This window comes from Hemibagrus wyckioides, linkage group LG21 (genome assembly GCF_019097595.1).
Source record: "Hemibagrus wyckioides isolate EC202008001 linkage group LG21, SWU_Hwy_1.0, whole genome shotgun sequence".
Taxonomy (NCBI): Eukaryota; Metazoa; Chordata; class Actinopteri; order Siluriformes; family Bagridae; genus Hemibagrus; species Hemibagrus wyckioides.
The window spans coordinates 2,250,177-2,269,296 of NC_080730.1; the positions used below are offsets into that span (position 1 = coordinate 2,250,177).

General features: G+C 40.7%; 1 protein-coding gene across 3 annotated transcripts; it reads left to right on the forward strand.

Moving 5' to 3' along the window:
• Positions 1-65: 65 nt before the first annotated feature.
• odad1 (outer dynein arm docking complex subunit 1) lies at positions 66-11,310 on the forward strand. Of its 3 annotated transcripts, none has more exons than XM_058373939.1 (15): positions 66-178; positions 1,326-1,407; positions 1,512-1,611; positions 2,050-2,239; positions 2,548-2,673; positions 3,723-3,836; positions 3,930-3,997; positions 4,102-4,283; positions 6,415-6,540; positions 6,705-6,787; positions 6,928-7,096; positions 8,043-8,206; positions 9,238-9,341; positions 10,042-10,132; positions 10,216-11,310. In XM_058373939.1, exons 2-15 carry the CDS (start codon positions 1,341-1,343, stop codon positions 10,324-10,326), a joined length of 1,695 nt encoding a protein of 564 aa, XP_058229922.1. In that variant the 5' UTR covers positions 66-178; positions 1,326-1,340; the 3' UTR covers positions 10,327-11,310. The 3 variants fall into 3 exon arrangements, with proteins under 3 accessions (XP_058229922.1, XP_058229921.1, XP_058229923.1); XM_058373938.1 differs by having other exon boundaries at positions 81-178; positions 1,218-1,407; XM_058373940.1 differs by lacking the exon at positions 1,326-1,407 and having other exon boundaries at positions 89-178.
• Positions 11,311-19,120: the final 7,810 nt, after the last annotated feature.

The window sequence follows — 19,120 nt, forward strand, 5'->3', positions numbered from 1 at the left end:
GAATGCAGAAGACTCCTGCAGGCGGCGCTGTAGTGTGTACTGTTTAGTGCGCTAGTATGCAGGATGGATATAAAAGCAGAGTTGCCTAGTGACGGTAGCTAACAACTTTCTCTCAGGAGGTTCCTCTCCACTGAGTGCGGATCATTTACCCTTGTCTTTTTTAAACAAACTTTTGAAGGTAAGGAAGTATTTTTCAGCATTATTTTTGAGTAATTAACATTATATATTTTAACCAACATGTACACTATATCTATATATCAAACTAGCTAGCGAGCTAACGTGAGAGCTTCGGAAAATGTATGAGGTAAATAAAGAGTAGCTTAATGAGCGCCCTGTGCTATGTGCTGTTATTTATTTATTTATTTATTTATTTATTTATTTATTTATTTATTTATTTATTTATGTGTTATTAAACATTTATTCATTACAGTGTGAATTTATTAAACTTTAAACTTAATATTTGGCACTGTATGGAACTCAATAGAAGAAGAAGAAGAAGAAGAAGAAGAAGAGAAACAACAATAACACGACTTGGATCAAGTCACCATTTATAAACTATCATAATAAATGCACTCCTATTTTCAAGCTCTTCAGAAATTAGAAATAAAATTACTTCTTGAGCCATTTTTACTATCTGTGTTGTTTTATATTATCATAATGTTTTCGTTATAAACATAAAAACGTAAAAAATATTGGCACCACAATATCTGGCACTGCTTCAGTGCTGGGCAATATGCTGATATAAATACTGAAGTTATAAACTGACATATAACAAGTATTGTGATGTATTTTTATAACATTTATCACAGACTAATAGCTGATTTGTTGTTAATTTTTATTATATTTATTAGTGCCCCTTTCTTTAGGTGTTCAATTGTTTATTCCACCCTTTTTTAATGCAACGTTACCATAAAACTAGTTTCTTAGTAAACCTGTACATCATAATACATACCAAGTGTACCATAAATTCTTTCTCTCTCTCTCTCTCTCTCTCTCTGTAGTCATCAGTCTATCTGTCTGTCCATTAGTCCAACTATCCATCTATCTATCTATCTATCTATCTATCTATCTATCTATCTATCTATCTATCTATCTATCTATCTATCTATCTATCTATCTAAAATCAGTTATCCTTCTGTCCATTCATCTCCCTCTCTCTCTCTCTAAAATAAAAATAAGAAGGTTTTGGTTTCTAAATGAATAAAGTCTGTTTCTAGGTTGTGAAGACTGATGGCTCACTCACTGTTCTTTTAACTACATCTCCTGGTAAAAACATCCATTTTCCAGTAAGTCTTTTCCACATCTCCATGTTCTCGTGGTTTTAGCCCTTCACTGTCGTCATGCCTCGAGGAAGATCAGCGATAAGTGTCCACTCTGACTCCAGCGACATGGACATTGATGCACTGGGTATGCGCATAGTAAAGTGTAAATGAGGTCTCAGTGAAGACTGTGTAGCTGTTATTATAAAAATGAGTTGTGTGTGTGTGTGTGTGTATCTGTGTGTGTTACAGCAGAGGCAGAGATGAGCAAGTTGCAGAGGCAGTTTCGCATCATGGAGGGAGATCGACAGGCCTACAGCGTCCAGTCACAGGAGCTTATTCGCAAGCAGCGGTCAGTCACAGATATATATACATACATGTTTTTTTAAACACTGCTCATCTTCAGGGATCTTTGCCTCATAGTTCCTGGGTTCTGGTTCGAGCCAGAGCTCGGGTTACTGCCTGCATGGAGTTTCCTCCTGTCAGTCTGGACTCTTTCCTCCGACTGTCCAAAAACATATCAGTAGTTGGATTAGTGAATCTAAATAAGGTGTGACTCAGTCGACTGGCATGTTTTTGACAGGTGAGTAGATGAAGGGAGTCCTGAATCATTCCCAGTGTTTCCTGGTATAGACTCCTGATCCACTGCCACCATGACCAGGATAAAGCACTGGGAATATTTAGGAACCTCATAATATGATTTTGATGAATATGTTTTGTTCCAGTCTTTTCTATACATAATCAATTGTGTTGTATTCATTTTGACCCTGTGCATGTGTGTCGCTGTCAGTCTCGAGATAAAGAAGCTGGTCAAGGAGCACGAGGAACTGCAGAAGAACCTGCGTGTATCCGAGAGCCAGTCACGCAAGCAGGCCGACACCCACTACACCCAGCAGCTCCGGGCTCTCCTGAACCGCCGCGATGAGCTCGAAGAGCAGCTGGAGAGAGAGAGATTCAGTCAAGCAGAGCTTGAGCGAGAGGTGACGACCTTCAGACATGACAAGCACAAACACACTCACACGCAACCAAGTGGCTAAGTATTTTACAATTCAAAACACATGCAGCAGCCATCTTCCAAGGGGAGCATCCTGTTTTGAATATTATATCATATATATCAGAATTATGTGTTGTATAGTGTGTGTGTGTGGGGGGGGGTGTTGGGTGGGTGACTACACATTTTATGCTAACACTGATTTTAATGAGCCTTGTTTTTTTTCTGGATAAGTTTGAACCCTTAAGTATGAATGACTTTTTGTGTGTGTGTGTGTGTGTGTGTGTGTGTTTGCAGATCCAGAATATTCAGAAGAAACTGGAAGAGCTGAGGAAAGGGGACGTAGGTACCTTTCACAGACAGAAGTCTCAGGTTCTCCACATCCAAAAGGCCACTTGTACCCTGGAAAATAAACTGGACCGGGTGAGTTAGAGCTAGAGCATTCTGTGTGACGATAAAGTCATGTGGTGCTTCTGGAATTGTACAATTATGCACTATTCTACTGTTTTGTAGTATATACACCGATCAGGCATAACATTATGATGCCTGATATTTTTTTGGTGTCCTTTTGCTGCCAAAAACAGCCCTGACCCGTCCTGCACTGTGTATTCTGACACCTTTCTATCAGAACCAGAATTAACTTCTATTTGAGCAACAGTAGCTCATCTGTTGGATCGGACCACATGGGCCAGCCTTCGCTCCCCACATGCATCAGTGAGCCTCTGTGGACCACTTTTGATAGACACTGACCACTGCAGACCGGGAACACCCCACAAGAGCTGCAGTTTTGGTGATGCTCTGATCCAGTGGTCTAGCCATAACAATTTGGCCCTTTCGGTCAAACTTGCTCAAATCCTTACGCTTGTCCATTTTTCCTGCTTCTAACACAACAACTTTGAGGACAAAATGTTCACACTTGCTAGTTTGAGTAGTATGTAGAATGTTGGACACTTCACGCACTCAACTTTTGCAGCTACCAGGCTGGACGAGAAAAAGATAGCTGACCCACTGGTGGACTGGACATCTTGCAAATGCCTTTTAAATTAGCCAGCTCTCTCTGTGAGATAAGAGCTGGAAACCCACAGCTTAGTAATGCAAATGAACATGGCAGACTTTGCAGCAACACAATAGAACAAACTTTAACAAGCAGCAGGTGGACAGGAGGAACCAATCCACAGGACAGGACACTGTGCAACAATTTGCCTACCTTTGGGCCAAACTGAAGAAGATAATTAAGTAATACAGTACAGATGCAGAGTCTGCACTGTTACCACTCTATAGTTGATTATTTTCCCAGAACTACACATCACAGCACATCTTTTTCATATCACATAATATGAATAAATATCCCGTACTACCTCCAACCTTTTTGTGCGACCATAAAGAACAGTTTTGACTCTTTTAAGCTGGAATTTTCACCCCCTGTTGTAAGTTGCAAGCTTTTGATCCTCTCTCTTTTTTACCCCCTACAGGCTCTCATTCACTTCAACCAGCAGCTGGCGAAGAACAGCCAGCTAAGAGAAGAGCTGGAGACGCTGCGTGTGGAGCGTGTCCGCTTCCAGCAGCTGCACCGCAAACTGGATAAGGTCAGTGTTTATAGCACGACAGGGGGGTCAGGATTTAATCACGCGCATGAGAAGCCATGAGAAGTAATGCAGGAGATTTTTCATGTCTTACAGGAGCTACAGGAAATCCGGCGGGAGATTGGTGATGTCATCAGCATGTCTACGGCAGCCTATGATGCCAGGTGAACTGAATTTACATATATAAAAGTGACTGATGAATGATTTTATTATTATTATTATTAGTGTGTACATAAACACAATCAGTGTTTATCTCTATGATCTCCAGAGTGGAGGCCCAGACGAAGATGACGATGATGAAGGAGAAGGCGGTGAAGGACCTGGCCCAGTACAACGCTGAAATGAAGGAGCTGGAGAGGCTGATCGCACACGAGCAGCGCCTTAAAGACTTCATGGCTACCAAGTGCAACGAGAGGACCGGACTGGACGATGCACTCAGCCACAGACACGGTGAGAGCTCCAGGAATATTGGCACCTGTGATAAAAGGGTTAGTTATGGGTCTAGCTTAAATCTCACTGGACATATGAGAGAAATGGAAGATTTTAGTTATTCTGAAGAAAATATAAACCCCCTTTTGTATCACAATTATTGGCACCCCTCTGCTTAATAGTCTTTCGCTGATTTAATCTCACTCCTGTAATGTCTGATGAAAGTGAAAAAACCTCAGTTTTTGTCTAATTTGACCATAGATGATGATGATGAAGGTTCTGAAGGTTTCCTCATTATTGAATCTTCTAATCTTTGCTCTCTCTTTCATCTTGCTGAAGAATGAGTATTGGAATCTGACCTGTACATCACCCTAAATTTATTCCCTAGTAAAAACAGGAAGTCATGGCCGACCTCTTAGGAGTTCCTAATCACTCAGGAGAACTTGAAAGAGTAATGTTTTGTAGGGGAAAAGTTGATTTTTCATATATATTATATTATGCTTATGTGTTGTATGCTGTGTGTTATTTTTTTATGATATTATGTATGTCTCAGAGTGGGAAAAGACACTGTGCTTTCTCATGAGAACCTGCCGATGACCTTGAGCAGAGCATTCCGACGTCCTCATTATCTGTTGGATGTAGGCACTGAAACTGCAATAACAAGAAAACATTTATCAGCGGTCAAGACTTGTCGAAACTGCGCAGACACACTTAGCACACAAAGAGCGTAACGGCTCTCACACATTCCATCAGTATGAAGGAGCAGACACGAAGGCAGAAGTTGTCTCTTCTGTAGCAGCTTTAACTCTGTGTATTGAAGACACCATTGAGCTCGAGTAAAGAATGATTCTGTGTTCCACTCCACTCCTCAGAGTTATCTGGTTATTTCTCATAGATCAAATTAGAATTTCCACGACAGTATATAATGCAGTTTGTTCACAAGAATTTGTATGGTTGGCAATAATGAGTGTAATTGTAGGGTTTTTATTTTTCTTGGAAAATTGTTTCAGTGAGATGTTGGAGAAGTGACAGATTTCAGATCATTAACCACGTATAACCTTCTAATAATCTACAAAGGGTGCCAATAATTTTGGAACTGACTGTACAAATAATATTTAGTTACTTGTTAATGATGGTGAAGATGATGATGATGATGATGATGATGATGATGATGATAGCTATGGTGGTGGTGATGATGATGATAGTTATGATGATGATGATGATAGTTATGATGATGATGATGATAGTTATGATGATGATGATGATGATGATGATATTTATGGTAATGGTGGTGGTGGTGGTGATGATGATAGTTATGATGATGATGATGATGATGATGATGATGATGATAGTTATGATGATGATGATGATGATATTTATGGTAATGGTGGTGGTGGTGATGATGACAGTTATGATGGTGATGATGATAGTTATGATGATGATGATGATAGTTATGATGATGATGATGATGATAGTTATGATGATGATGATGATGATGATGATGATGATAGTTATGATGATGATGATGATAGTTATGATGATGATGATGATAGTTATGATGATGATGATGATGATATTTATGGTAATGGTGGTGGTGGTGGTGATGATGACAGTTATGATGATGATGATGATGATGATGATAGTTATGATGATGATGATGATGATATTTATGGTAATGGTGGTGGTGGTGATGATGACAGTTATGATGGTGATGATGATAGTTATGATGATGATGATGATAGTTATGATGATGATGATGATATTTATGGTAATGGTGGTGGTGGTGGTGATGATGACAGTTATGATGATGATGATGATGATGATGATGATAGTTATGATGATGATGATGATATTTATGGTAATGGTGGTGGTGGTGATGATGACAGTTATGATGATGATGATGATAGTTATGATGATGATGATGATGATGATATTTATGGTAATGGTGGTGGTGGTGATGATGACAGTTATGATGGTGATGATGATGATGATGATATTAATGATAATAGTTATGGTGATGATGACAATGATGTTGATGATGGTTATGGTGGTAATGATGAAGATGATCATGATGATGGTTATGGTGGTGATGAGAATGATGATGATGATGATGATGATATGATAATGACTATGGTGATGATGATGATGTCAGAACTGAAGGAGCAGCGGAGGACCGACTCGGAGGTAGCAGCGGAGACTCTAGAGGAAGTTTTCCAGCGGATCCAGAAAGTGACCGGAGAGGACGATTTGGAAATGCTAGTCACTAAATTTATCCAGGGTGAGTCAGCTCTGTCTAATCTCTATCTAATCTAAGATGACTAATGCTGCAGAATGGATCTGTAATAGAGTATACATCTGATCTATCAGTTAAAGCATTTGCTGTGTGATATTGTAATGTAATGTGTAATGTGTGCAATTGTAATGTAATTGTAATGTGTGCAGCTGAAGACAGGAACTTTGCTCTCTTTAATTACGTGAACGAGCAAAACACAAAGGCAGAGGCTTTGAAAGATGAAATCAGACAGGTAAGTCAACATCTAACAAAAATTGTTTTAAAGCAGACATGTGTCGGGTGAGCAACTGTTTCCTTTTATGATCATATGTAACGTCATAAACACACTTTTCACAAAAATAGCTCACTGTGTGTTTCTGTTTCCTGATCCAGATCAAAGAGGATATGGAGAAGTTCCAGGTGGAGGATCTGCAGCAAGAGCAGGAGCATCACACCACCCTCAAGCAGAGGGAGGAGCAACAGCGAGACGCTGAAGCTCAGGCCCTGGAGTACGAGGTCCAGGCCAAAGAAATCACAGAGACTCTGGATCAGATTAAGACAGGTGAGAAGAGGTGGTGCTGAAACATGTGGAGTGTTCAAGTTCCAAACCTAAATGCTGTTCCAAACCACAGCACACCTGAAAGCTTGAATGCAGTTGGTCAGAAGGTCTGCAGTATTTTCATACACCGATCAGCCAGAACATTATGACCACCTGCCTAATATTGTGTTGGTCCCCCTTTTGCTGCAAAAACAGCCCTGACCTGTCAAGGCATGGATTCCACTAGAAGGTTAGCAGCAGATCCTTTAAGTCCTCTCTTTTGAGAGATGGGCCCTCCATGGGCCCCACCTCGCGACTTACAGGACCACAGACCGGGAACACCCCACAAGAGCTGCAGTTTTGGAGATGGTCTGATCCAGTGGTCTAGCCATCACAATTTGGCCCTTCGTCAAACTCACTCATCCTTACGCTTGTCCATTTTTCCTGCTTCTAACATCAACTTTGAGGACAAAATGTTGACTTGCTGCCTAATATATCCCACCCACTAACAGGTGCCATGATGAGGAGATACTCAGTCCTATTCACTTCACCTCTCACTGCCCACAATGTTATACCTGATAAACAAACTAAAACAATATCTGCTGTAACTTGCATGAGAACAGGAGTTAACATTCTCTCTCAGACCTGAAACCTACCACAACATTAAACCTGACAATAAACCATTAAAAAGCTGTGGTGATGTGAATATAATGAGCTTTGGAGTGCCTTAATGCTTTATTTTCCAGTCTAGAGTGTGTGTAGTGTGTTAGGCAGCAGATCTGATGATCATTTTGTAGTTGATAGCATAAAAATGGGGTTATTCTGTTATTTCTGTGGATTTCTTAAGATCTTGAGTTCATGCAAAAATAAAAATAAAATAGAGATGTTAAGTTAAACACGCTTTTACAAGATCCTTAGCACATAAATGCTGTAATTTTTCTTTCTGCCTGTTTTGTGTGTGTTAATGTAGGAGTGAGCAACTTGTTTAATAAGATCAATTGCGACCGTGCAGTGGTGGACGACCTGCTCGGTTCTTCAGCTGGAATCAGAGACTCCAACATCATGACGTACCTGAAGCTGGTGGAGCAGAAAACCAACGAGCTTCTCACCGTGCAGGCCTTCGTCAACTCCAAGGTTCAATAATGAAAAAACAAGCTCCACATGCTTTACATTTCTTCTTTTTATTCAGATAATCTCTTGCACCAGGTTCAAATAAGATTAGGATTGAAGCTCTAATGAAGACTGTAATGTTTACCTTTTATATCACTCTGTATTCGTGAGGTGTGCAGTGATGAAATCATTCTATTACAAATGATGACATGTTTTAAACACTTGGTGTGACTCTGAATGTGATGTTACTTGTACAATGAATTAATATAACCAGCAAGACTGATGATCTCCTCATCATGGCACCTGTTAGTGGGTGGGATATATTAGGCAGCAAGTCAACATTTTGTCCTCAAAGTTGATGTTAGAAGCAGGAAAAATGGACAAGTGTAAGGATTTGAGCGAGTTTGACGAAGGACCAAATTGTGATGGCTAGACCACTGGATCAGAGCATCTCCAAAACTGCAGCTCTTCTGGGGTGTTCCCCCATACTGCAGTGGTCAATATCTATCAAAAGTGGTCCAAGGAAGGAACAGTGGTGAACCGGTGACAGGGTCATGGGCGGTCAAGGCCATTGATGCACGTGGGGAGAGAAGGCTGACCCATGTGATCCGATCCAACAGACGAGCTACTGTTGCTCAAACTGCTGAAGAAGTTAATGCTGGTTCTGATAGAAAGGGGTCAGAATACAGGATGGGTCAGGGCTGTTTTGGCAGCAAAAGGGGACCAACACAATATTAGGCCGGTGGTCATAATGTTATGCCTGATCAGAGTATAGACATATAAATATACAAACCTCAATTAAAGTGAATGCTGGTACAGTATTATTTATTCCTTTTTTATTATACTGTATTAGATTTATTATGATATTGCCTTCATCCCATAGTTAGAAGGTAAAAAAAATGATTATGATGTATTAGATATGTATTAAACATATTATATTCCCACATGAATGGTAATTGTTAGCTATTTCGGGCAGATTTAGGTCAGTAGCATACACAGAAAAGTTCTAGTTCAGACAGATCAGACTGAGTTATCCATGTTTTCTATCTTAACAGGACCTGGAGAAGGATTATGATCCAAAACTGGTGGCTCAGGTGCTGCTTGGACAAAGTGCGGAGATGCAGAAACATGCTCCTGTTGTACATCCTCCTGTCTCCGGGTAAGTAGGTCAAGACGTCAAGGGTGAAAAGGTAAAGTTGGATATTACAGATGGGGCTTTTTTGGTGTTAAAGGAGCTGCTGATGATTGCAGGTGAGACAGGAAACTGAGAGAGCTTCAGCTAAACACACTGGTGCTCATTAGTCATAAGGCAGTTAATTAAAGCCCCAGGGAACCTAAACCCACTGCTGCCTTCCAATGAGGTTAATGTTGGTCCACAGTTTATATTTACCACATATAAATTCAGGGCTTTCATCTGAGGCTTTAGAATGTTTCCTTTCTCAGCATAAACTGGGTGATAATCAGCATCCAGATGTTCGACAACACAGAGTCTCAGTTATGTGTCAATGTTTTTGTAGGTCAAACCGAACCAAAATCACCACCAGAATTAAAACCGTTTCTTAGACTTTCTTCCTACTTACATGCTTACTCTGATAAATAATAATCACATGCAAATTACAAGCACATTTTCTACACAGCTGATTTGCATTTGACCACAAAGCTCTGTAAACGCTCACAGAGACTAAAATTTCCAGTAATGCAGCTCGGCCATCAAAGTGCGTCAGTTACCAACTGATGCTTCATTGTTTTGTAGGGTGCCATTACTTTTGTCCTTAAAGCCGATTTAAATTAAATTGAAAATTTTACACAAACTCAGAAGCTCAGAATTTGTGCATGACCGAGTTTTGTTCATACTCCAGCGATGACTATGATACAGAAGAGCTGCTACTTCCACATGAGGACGACCGGCCTTTGACCCAAGAAGAACTTCGTCAGCGCATTATGAACATGGTTTGAAAACACACACACACACACACACACACACACTGAAAGTGGTGCTATGGGTTTAAGTTTTAACATGTGGCTCTGTGCAGATTCTTCAGAAGGAAGAAGCGCTGCATGCTGCGAAGAGCAAAGAGGTCAGGTCTGCTAAACTAAGCGCTCTGTCCAGCCACAGACAGAACACAATGGAACCTATCTTCTGAAGATTCCGACCTGCTTCGATCTTTATTTTGTAAAAATGCATACAAATGCCGTGTGAAATTAATCACACTTTCTTCACTTCTAATAATATTTTGGATAGCAAAGATTTTATCTGAGTTTTCACAGACATTTAAAGCAAGGTGAGTGTTCGCTGGGTCATTTTCAACACAACAGATGAGACATCTGATCTTCTCTGAAAGCACCATGTTTTAATCAGAGCTCTATAAAAAACACAGTTTCAGGAGGAAGCAGCTTTCCTTCAGTCTCGAAATCATGTAACCTGCGGTAATGAGTGCAGTTCAGCAACCGAACAGCAGGGGGCAATGTGTCCATTTGGTGTCATTTGCACCATGTAACCCTTAAATGGGTTAGAGAGGATGTGTCCTGGGAGATACAAAACATTTGCCTGGCTCTGGGGAGGAGAAATAATTGGGTGGGCTTGATATCAGTGGAAATCTTTAAAGAGTGGGCTGGCTCATGTGGGTCAGGTCATGTGACTCAGGCATCAAAAAAATAACAACATGGAGGCAAACAGCAGCAAGGCCACTGCTTCGGCAGGAAAGGTTCGAAACACGTTTACAAGATCGTGAAAGGATTGTGTTTATGAAAATACACTATAAATATTAATAATCTCATGTTCCCAGTCTGAATAATTAATTAATGTAATAGTTAATGTCTATATCCCTGAGGAAAGTAGGTTTTTAAAATAAAAGGAATTATCACAAACGGGGATATCAAAGCGTTCGTGTCTGAAAATGACATTTTAGCTATTTAACTACAAACATCAGTGTTGTTTAGTGATTTGGTCACACCATTGAGGTTCATTTATCACCTCTGTGCACATGAAACACATACAACTCTGTTCAACTGTGAACCCTAATGTATTAAAAACCCATCAAATATTAATGAATTGATTTTCTGAAGCGTTTTAAAGCAATAAAAAGACCATTTCACTCTGAAACACGTGAAATTAGTTTCTACTGAAATGTTTGTGATGTGTTTAGAGATTCAGGGGATCATATTTGTTGGATTATTTCCAGAGGAATAGGCCAAAAATTAGAACATTTCAGCTAAAAATAAAATTTAAATACAGCTTTACATTTACAGCATTTGGTAGACGCCCCTTATCCATAGCAGCTTACAATCGATTTTATACACAGATCAGGTGTACCACTGTCAGCAGTTCCAGGTGAAGTGAATAAGACTGAGTATCTCCTCATCATGGCACCTGTTAGTGGGTGGGATATATTAGGCAGCAAGGGAACATTTTGTCCTCAAAGTTGATGTCAGGAGCAGGAAAAATGGACAAGCGTAAGGATTTGAGCGAGTTTGACCAAAATTGTGATGGCTAGACCACTGGATCAGAGCATCTCCAAAACTGCTGCTCTTGTGGGGTGTTCCCGGTCTGCAGTGGTCAGTATCTATCAAAAGTGGTCCAAGGAAGAAACAGTGGTGAACTGGTGACAGGGTCATGGGCGGTCAAGGCTCATTGATGCATGTGGGGAGAGAAGGCTGGCCCGTGTGATCTGATCCAACAGACGAATTGCTGAAGAAGTTAATGCTGGTTCTGATAGAAAGGGGTCAGAATACACAGTGCAGGATGGGTCAGGGCTGTTTTGGCACCAAAAAGTGGGACCAACACCAATATTAGGCAGATGGTCATAATGTTATGCCTGATCAGTATACAACCAAGGGTTAAGTGGCAGTGACGGACCTGGGATTCAACCTCCTGATCAATAATCCAACACCTTAACCACTAAGCTGCCACTTTTCCCACAGCTTTATGCTATGGAGGGCAGTGTGAGATGTAATAATCACTTCACACTGTTTCTGGGACTGGTGTTTACTCATCTCGCACATGTTTTTTTCTGTCAGGATGTCACATGATCTCACTGTATAGAAATAGCTCTGATTAAAATGGACAAGCCCAAAATTTCCTTCTATTGTCGTTTATTTAAATGCATTTCGGTGAGATATTTTCATACACAACCACAGATTTCCACAGAAAAATAACTTACTAATGACAATTTTAAGCTCTCTATTCAAGGAAAAGAGCTCGAAATACAGACAGCAGACTGGAGACTGTCCTTATCGCTCGGGCGGCACTGTAAAGAGGCTTAGTTTGTACCTGGGAATCTTTTAAACTCCATTCGTTAATCAACTGATATACATTTACAGCTTTACTTTAAAGGTGCATCTCATGCATTTTTGTGTTTCTAGTTGAAATATACATATGGAAGTTGTGAAAGGTTTACTGTTGATGGTACCACTCCAGCAAGAAGGTGAAGTAGTTTAGTATGTTTATTTCTGAGAGTGTATCTGATGGAAAAAGTGCTTTATAGGAGATTGAATGATGGAGGGTTAATGTAGACAGTCATTTCAATGCAAATTTAAGAAAAAAAAAGTGCCTCAAGGTTGGTACGCTTTCAGACGAAAAGAAAAAGTGTAGCTTTCTCTGTTACTGGAGTGAGCTTGTGAATGGGGAAGTATAAATAAAGCATGTGTTTAAAAAGTTATTTAATGTGCAATTGGACTGCCTCTAGCCTTACTCTTCTCGAAAAGCTAATGAAAGGTGCATCACACACACACACGTTATCCTGATAATAAATAAATATCTCAGATTTTGATTTGATTTTGGTGTATTCCATCAAATCTGGTCAAGAAAGTTCCTAACCTTCAGCGCCTGAAAACTACCACACAACCACGCAGGTGTGAGAATCACTACGGTTCAAGAATCACCAAGAAGGTGTCATGAAGGGTTAGGTGTGTCCTGTGGAGACGTGTGAACACGTGAAGAAGCCGATACTTACAACTTTCTTGATGCCTCAAGTGTAAAATATGAAAGATGAAAAATCTGCATTTAAACATGTCATGAAGTACGATTAAGACAAACTTAACTGATGAACAGCATTTAAGAATAAACTTTAAGGAGAAAAACGTACAAAGTTTTGTAATTGTGGCTGTAGAACTGTGAAAAAGTCTGGGTCAGTGTTGAGCCTCAGCTTTGTTGGGTTTTCAGTAAAGTCTTATTTCTGACACACTAAACCCCTTTTCTTTGAAAGTATTGAATTTTTGATTAAAGAGGTGTGTGTGTGTGTGAGAGAGAGAGAGAGAGCAGGACAGGGAGGAAGTGACTGACAGGACAGAGAGAGAGAGAGAGAGAGAGACAGACTCAGAGAGAGAGAGAGAGAGCAGGACAGGGAGGAAGTGACTGACAGGACAGAGAGAGAGAGAGAGAGAGAGAGAGAGAGCAGGACAGGGAGGAAGTGACTGACAGGACAGAGAGAGAGAGAGTGGAGAGAGAGATAAAGAGACAGACAGTCAGAATGAGACACAAATAAAGAGAGAGAGACAGATAAAGAGACAGACACGTAGAGAGAGATGGGAGAGAGAAAGAGGCAGAGAGACAGATAGAGAGAGAGAGACATAGAGAGACAGACTCAGAGAGAGAGAGAGAGAGAGCACATCCATGTATAGTAATCCCTCGAACACTATAAAGAGAAAGCCGGAAGTTGACCTGTGAGCATTTTTCTTTCAGCGTGTAGAAAACCTGAATCTGTTCATTTCCACAGAATATTCATTTCTTCACTTCCTAAGTATTTAAACACATTACTGAGAGATAACACAGGACAGGATGAGATGAGGTTAGAGGATAAAAATATTTTCTTATTTTCCCTTTTTTTCTTTCTTTCTTTCTTTTTTTTATTTGACCCAAGCTACTTCCGCGTTCAGAAAGCGCTGTGCACGCGGCCCTTCTCGTTGCCACGGCAACAACCCCTTTTCCAGCGCGTTTTCTTATCTTGCCGCCCACTCACTTGAGACCACCCACACCGAAGCCTCTCAGCCAATCAGCGGCCGCGCGAGCGCCTGAGTGACAGCTGACTCTCACCACTCGCGTGCTGCCTTTCTCGCGCTCCTCCGTCTCTTTCGGTGACTCCATCTTTTCTTTTGTTTTTTTGCACGCGGGCCATTTTGTTTTCCTCAGGCTTCTCCATTTTCCTCTCTCCAAGACAAATATATCTACATTCATTGTAGTTAGAGTATTGTATGACTGCTTTGCAACACACACACACACACACACACACACACACGTGCTCATATCGCCTTATCTCTGCCCTCCAAACAGCTCTATATCCTGTTCATTTGTTTTCTGTCTATCTTAACTGTGCAGAAAGATCCTGTTAGGCTTTTATCAGCGTTTCTGTTCTTTATTTCTCCCTCACTCTGATTCCTGACATGCCTGCATGATTAATTATAGCTTTAAAGCATGACACTACAACATGGAGAAGCATGGAGACCAGAGGACTAGTTAAAGTTCAATTAACATTACAAATGCAATTTGCATGGTAGATATATAAACTGGTGGTTTAGTGGTAGCACTGTTGTCTCACAGCAACACTGTTTCCTCCCACAGTCTAAAAACATGTACATTAGGTTGATTGGTGATTCTAAATTGCTCATAGGAGTGTGTGTGGTTGTCTTTCTATATGTGTGGCCCTGTGATGGACTGGTGACCTGTCTTGGGTGTACCCCTGCCTTTCGCCCAATGTGTGCTGGGATCCAGCAGATTATTAGCAGCAATTAGGGTCCCTGTGACCCTAATTAGGAATAAAACGGGTATAGACGATTGATGGATATAAAAACTAGACTTCTGGATCATAGTCTCCATTGAGTATTTTAGAATCAGCTGGGATTCTCACAAACAACACTCATAGAGGCAGTGGTAGCTCAGGACCTGGGTTGTTGACCAGAAGATCGGGGTTCAAGCCCCAGCACTGCCAAGCTGACCAACCCACCCTGCTCCAGGGAGGCTGCATCATGGCTGACCCTGCGCTCTGACCCTAACTCTCAAGGATGGAGAAGAAAGAATTTCACTGTGCAGTAATGTATATGTGACTAATAAAGACTACTTGGACTTGCACTTAGTTTAGTCCTTGAATTGTTTGAAAAACAAAAATCGTCCACTTAGTTGGTGATAGAGGTGTGAGGAGAATAGTGTGACAGGAAGCCTGTCGTAACTCGAGTCACCACTCTGTACATCCATGATGAACAGAAAAGCATCTCAAACCGTGAGGAGGATGTGCTATGCATCAGAAAACCAAATTGGCTTTCAGATTTATCAGCAAAGATCAGGAATCTCATTGACCAAGCCCTTCCTGTTGGGTCATTTTCCTAAACATGAACCACTGTAGCTTCTGTGGCTGGTTTTCTGTTGTGACAATAACATTCATTCATGAAATTGTTTAGCTAAAGGCATCGCATTCTGACAGAAACTAGCCACAGGGATAGACACATTACCTCAGAAATATTTTAATACAGATTCTAATAGATTTAATTTCTTCTGCCATCTCTGTTCTCATTAGCACCATGCTAGCCTGTTTTAAGAGAACACAGAATGATTTTATTCTATTTATTTCCTTATTCAAAACAGATATCTCGCGTTTGGGTCAGTGGTGCTAATGAAAAGTGAAGCATCAATACCAAACAAGACATAATTACGCTTTATCACCAAAACTTACTAACAAAATGTAACAGCAATCATCATTCAGTCCTGATTTCTTTCAGAAGTAAGTTATTTTATGGTGCTGGAAAGTTTATTTGGTTATTAGCCTGCTCGTCTGGTCACCTGATTTAACCAGGTTTGATCCAAACAAGGCAAAAACAAGTCGATCTATCTATAATAGGAACTGTTTGTGGAAAGTTCCGAAAAAAATAGCCAAAACAATACCGCGCGTACAGAATAATGCTAATATTTACTACTTAGAGTAGTTGGCTGATGTTCAGAGAGGTGAGTGGAATTTATTTTCCAGTTAAAGCGCTCCCCAGTTGCAAACCGTTTGAGAAGCCGCTGTACCCCACACTTCCCTCTTCCATTCCTCCTTCTTGCCCTCTCTTGTTTATTTGATTTGGCCGAGTGCCAACTCTTCCTCGTTTCTCCTGCATGTCGCTCTGTGATATCTTCCCTCGGGGCCTTTTTCCCTCCAAGCCCCAGTTTAATGAGTAAGAAACTTGAGAGCTCTGAGGCCAGCCCAGTCAGCGATGCTTGAAAAAAGAGAGACAGGTGATCACAGGCTTTTATCTTATCTAATCAGTTAAACATTTATTTTCATAGATCTCATCGCCCGTGAATGCTCCATTGTTTGATGTTGGTGTTGTTTGCGTATTCTCTTCATTTTCAATCCAGCTTCTAGTCTCACTCACACAGACGAATCGTAAACCAGTCTGCTCTTAAAACGATCATACTTTAGTTTTAAGGTTATGATGCGCAACTAGCATTAGTTTCTCACCACTAGGTGGTAGTAACTGCTGTTAGTAACTGCTAGTGTCTGCTGTTGCCTAGCAATCATGACCCAGACACTGTTAGTGTGATGACCGCTCATCTTAGCTTACTTGCCTGTTTACCGAGGTAAACAAATCTTTTTTTTTAGTTTTGTTTTATGTCTCTGTGATGGGATTTCTGGCTATATTTTGGTAAGTAGATCTTAGTTCACCAATAAGAGCCTCACTGCTCCCAAATGGCTCACTGCCAGTTTTTGTCATTGCGAATAAAATTGTTCTATAGACTTGGGTATTTCAGTCACGGTTATGATGGTGATGATGATGATGATGATGATGTGTAATAAAAGTCATTAGATGTATTCAAAGTTTTTAATGACGAAGCAACATTTGACTCAAGATATTCTCAATCCTATGTAAACGAGGAAAGGTGGCCAGTTCAAATTAGTCCTGTCATATACAACCTTTTATTAAATGTGTATGGAGAGGTTATGAAGAAAAATACAGATTAGAACGAAGTAGAAGGAAGTTGCCTGTGCATCCGTTCGATTGCTTTGCTAATCTGCTAGCAAAACCATAATGCACCTAAATACAAAACATATATTCACACGGATTAGCGAATAGTTTAATTTGTGTTGAAGTTAGCTTAACATATATCAGACTAGCCCATTAGTGGCCTGTGGTTCTGTGATGAGTCTTTAAGATCTCTCTCTGATTCAAACACAAGCTATAAAATTCAAACACAACTGGAAAAGTTGACCGAAATTTAATACGCATTCTGTCACAGCATGTAAAACCATACCTGTGGTCAGCTTTAACCCTCACGTGGACGTTTATTGAGCTCTTTAATGGATGCACAGTAAATATTTTTAAGATTTCATAATCATACATGAGACTCCCTTTTGCTTCCTGCATTTTTTTTAACTACACACACACACACACACACACAAAATCCCCTCATCTCGCACCCCGAAAGCTCTTCAGGGACGTCTGAAAGTACCCACCCCACCCCACCCCACCCCACCCTTTTGCTCCACTACCATGTCCCCTGTGTGTGTGTCCCTTGTCTTAGCCCCACTTGCTAGGCAGATGGCTCTTTGTTGAGGCTTTACAATAGAACTGAGGTCACTGTGGTGCTCTATTGGCACACATGCTTCAGGTCAGTTTATCTCTCCTCAGTCTGATGCTTTAATGTTCCTCCATCAGGATTGGAGAGATCCTCACATCATTCACACAAACCTGTACCTACAGCCACTTTAAAACATGCCACTTTTCTCGAGTCATAAACAAGGTTGTGGGTTTTGGAAAAAATATATATAGAGAAAAAACATGGAATTAAATGAAAGTCTGAGTGACGTGGATGAGATGCAATCCAAAAGGAAAACGTCAGCTGGAGCTGAGGGGAAAAAATGCTAATTTGCCGTCTGGATTATTAGGCCGTCCTCCAGTGCGAGCAGACCGTGGTGCAGAAGAAAACTCTCCACATCTCTACGTCTATTCCCTGCCTGAGCTTCACTGGAGTCAGTGACTCCTGAGGAAACTGTTAAAAGTGAGGTGCTACATGTTTGAACAGCGCCGCTGGAACTGCAAGCCGAGTGCAAGTAAAGACCTGTCGAGTCTGTGAAGTTGGAAAAGCTAGATCATTAGCCAGGCGCTGATGAAAAAAAGAGTGTGGGTGGTGAGTTCAGGTAAAGGGGCTGCACCGTTGAGAAGATCCGCCTCAGTCAAAGTCTCAGGCTCTGGAAATTTCCACCAGAAAGGCAGAGCTGACTGAGGGGCTGAGCTTTTATCTCAAAAGGCTTTCATGCTAATTTCCAGAGCAGGAACCGCTACAGATTTGTAACATGCTTCATGTAGCGTGTCATTTTTCAACAGATTCATTGCGTTTATCTTGCTAAGGAGCACACCTACTGAGTTCATTATTAATTGGGTTAACTTTATATTCATATTCAACACAAGCAGGCACAAAACCAGACTTAAACTTTTTTCAGATACCAGAATAGTGGAGATAGGGCTATCTAGCACTGATGTTTCATTCCTAGCTAGTTAATACAACAACATGTCAGAATCACTTTACATTGTTTCTATGTAGTAATTTCACATCTGGTCATCTGGTCATTGTCGTTCCCTCGCTAGTCTCTCTGTTTCTCTGTCTTGAAGTTAATAAGACACATTAAAGAGGATCTATAGACTCATCTGGCTGTCTGTCTGGCTGTCAGAAAACTTCAATTAACAGCTTTACAAAGTCCTGACACTGGAGACTCCTAATTTGAAATAAACATCTCCTGACTTAGAACTTTTTTAATTTATGTGCAAAAAAATAGAGTCAGCACCTTCTGGCCAATCAGATTTTGGTGTTTAGAATCATTAGCATAATGATCATCAGCTGTTTGCTTTCAACCGGTGAAAACCATTGCATCTTGTATCTAATAAACCTGAAGAGATGGACACATGTCCTTCTTCCCTATCGGTCCAAGGGAAATCCTGATGCCTAGCGTGTACACACCAGATCTCCTCTGC

Coding starts and splice junctions, on each gene's coding strand:
- odad1 (XM_058373939.1), top strand. CDS start 1,341: ATGCCTCGAGGAAGATCAGCGATAAGTGTCCACTCTGACTCCAGCGAC. Junction 3,837..3,929: donor TGCACCGCAAACTGGATAAG/GTCAGTGTTTAT, acceptor CATGTCTTACAG/GAGCTACAGGAAATCCGGCG. Junction 6,541..6,704: donor AGTCACTAAATTTATCCAGG/GTGAGTCAGCTC, acceptor TAATGTGTGCAG/CTGAAGACAGGAACTTTGCT.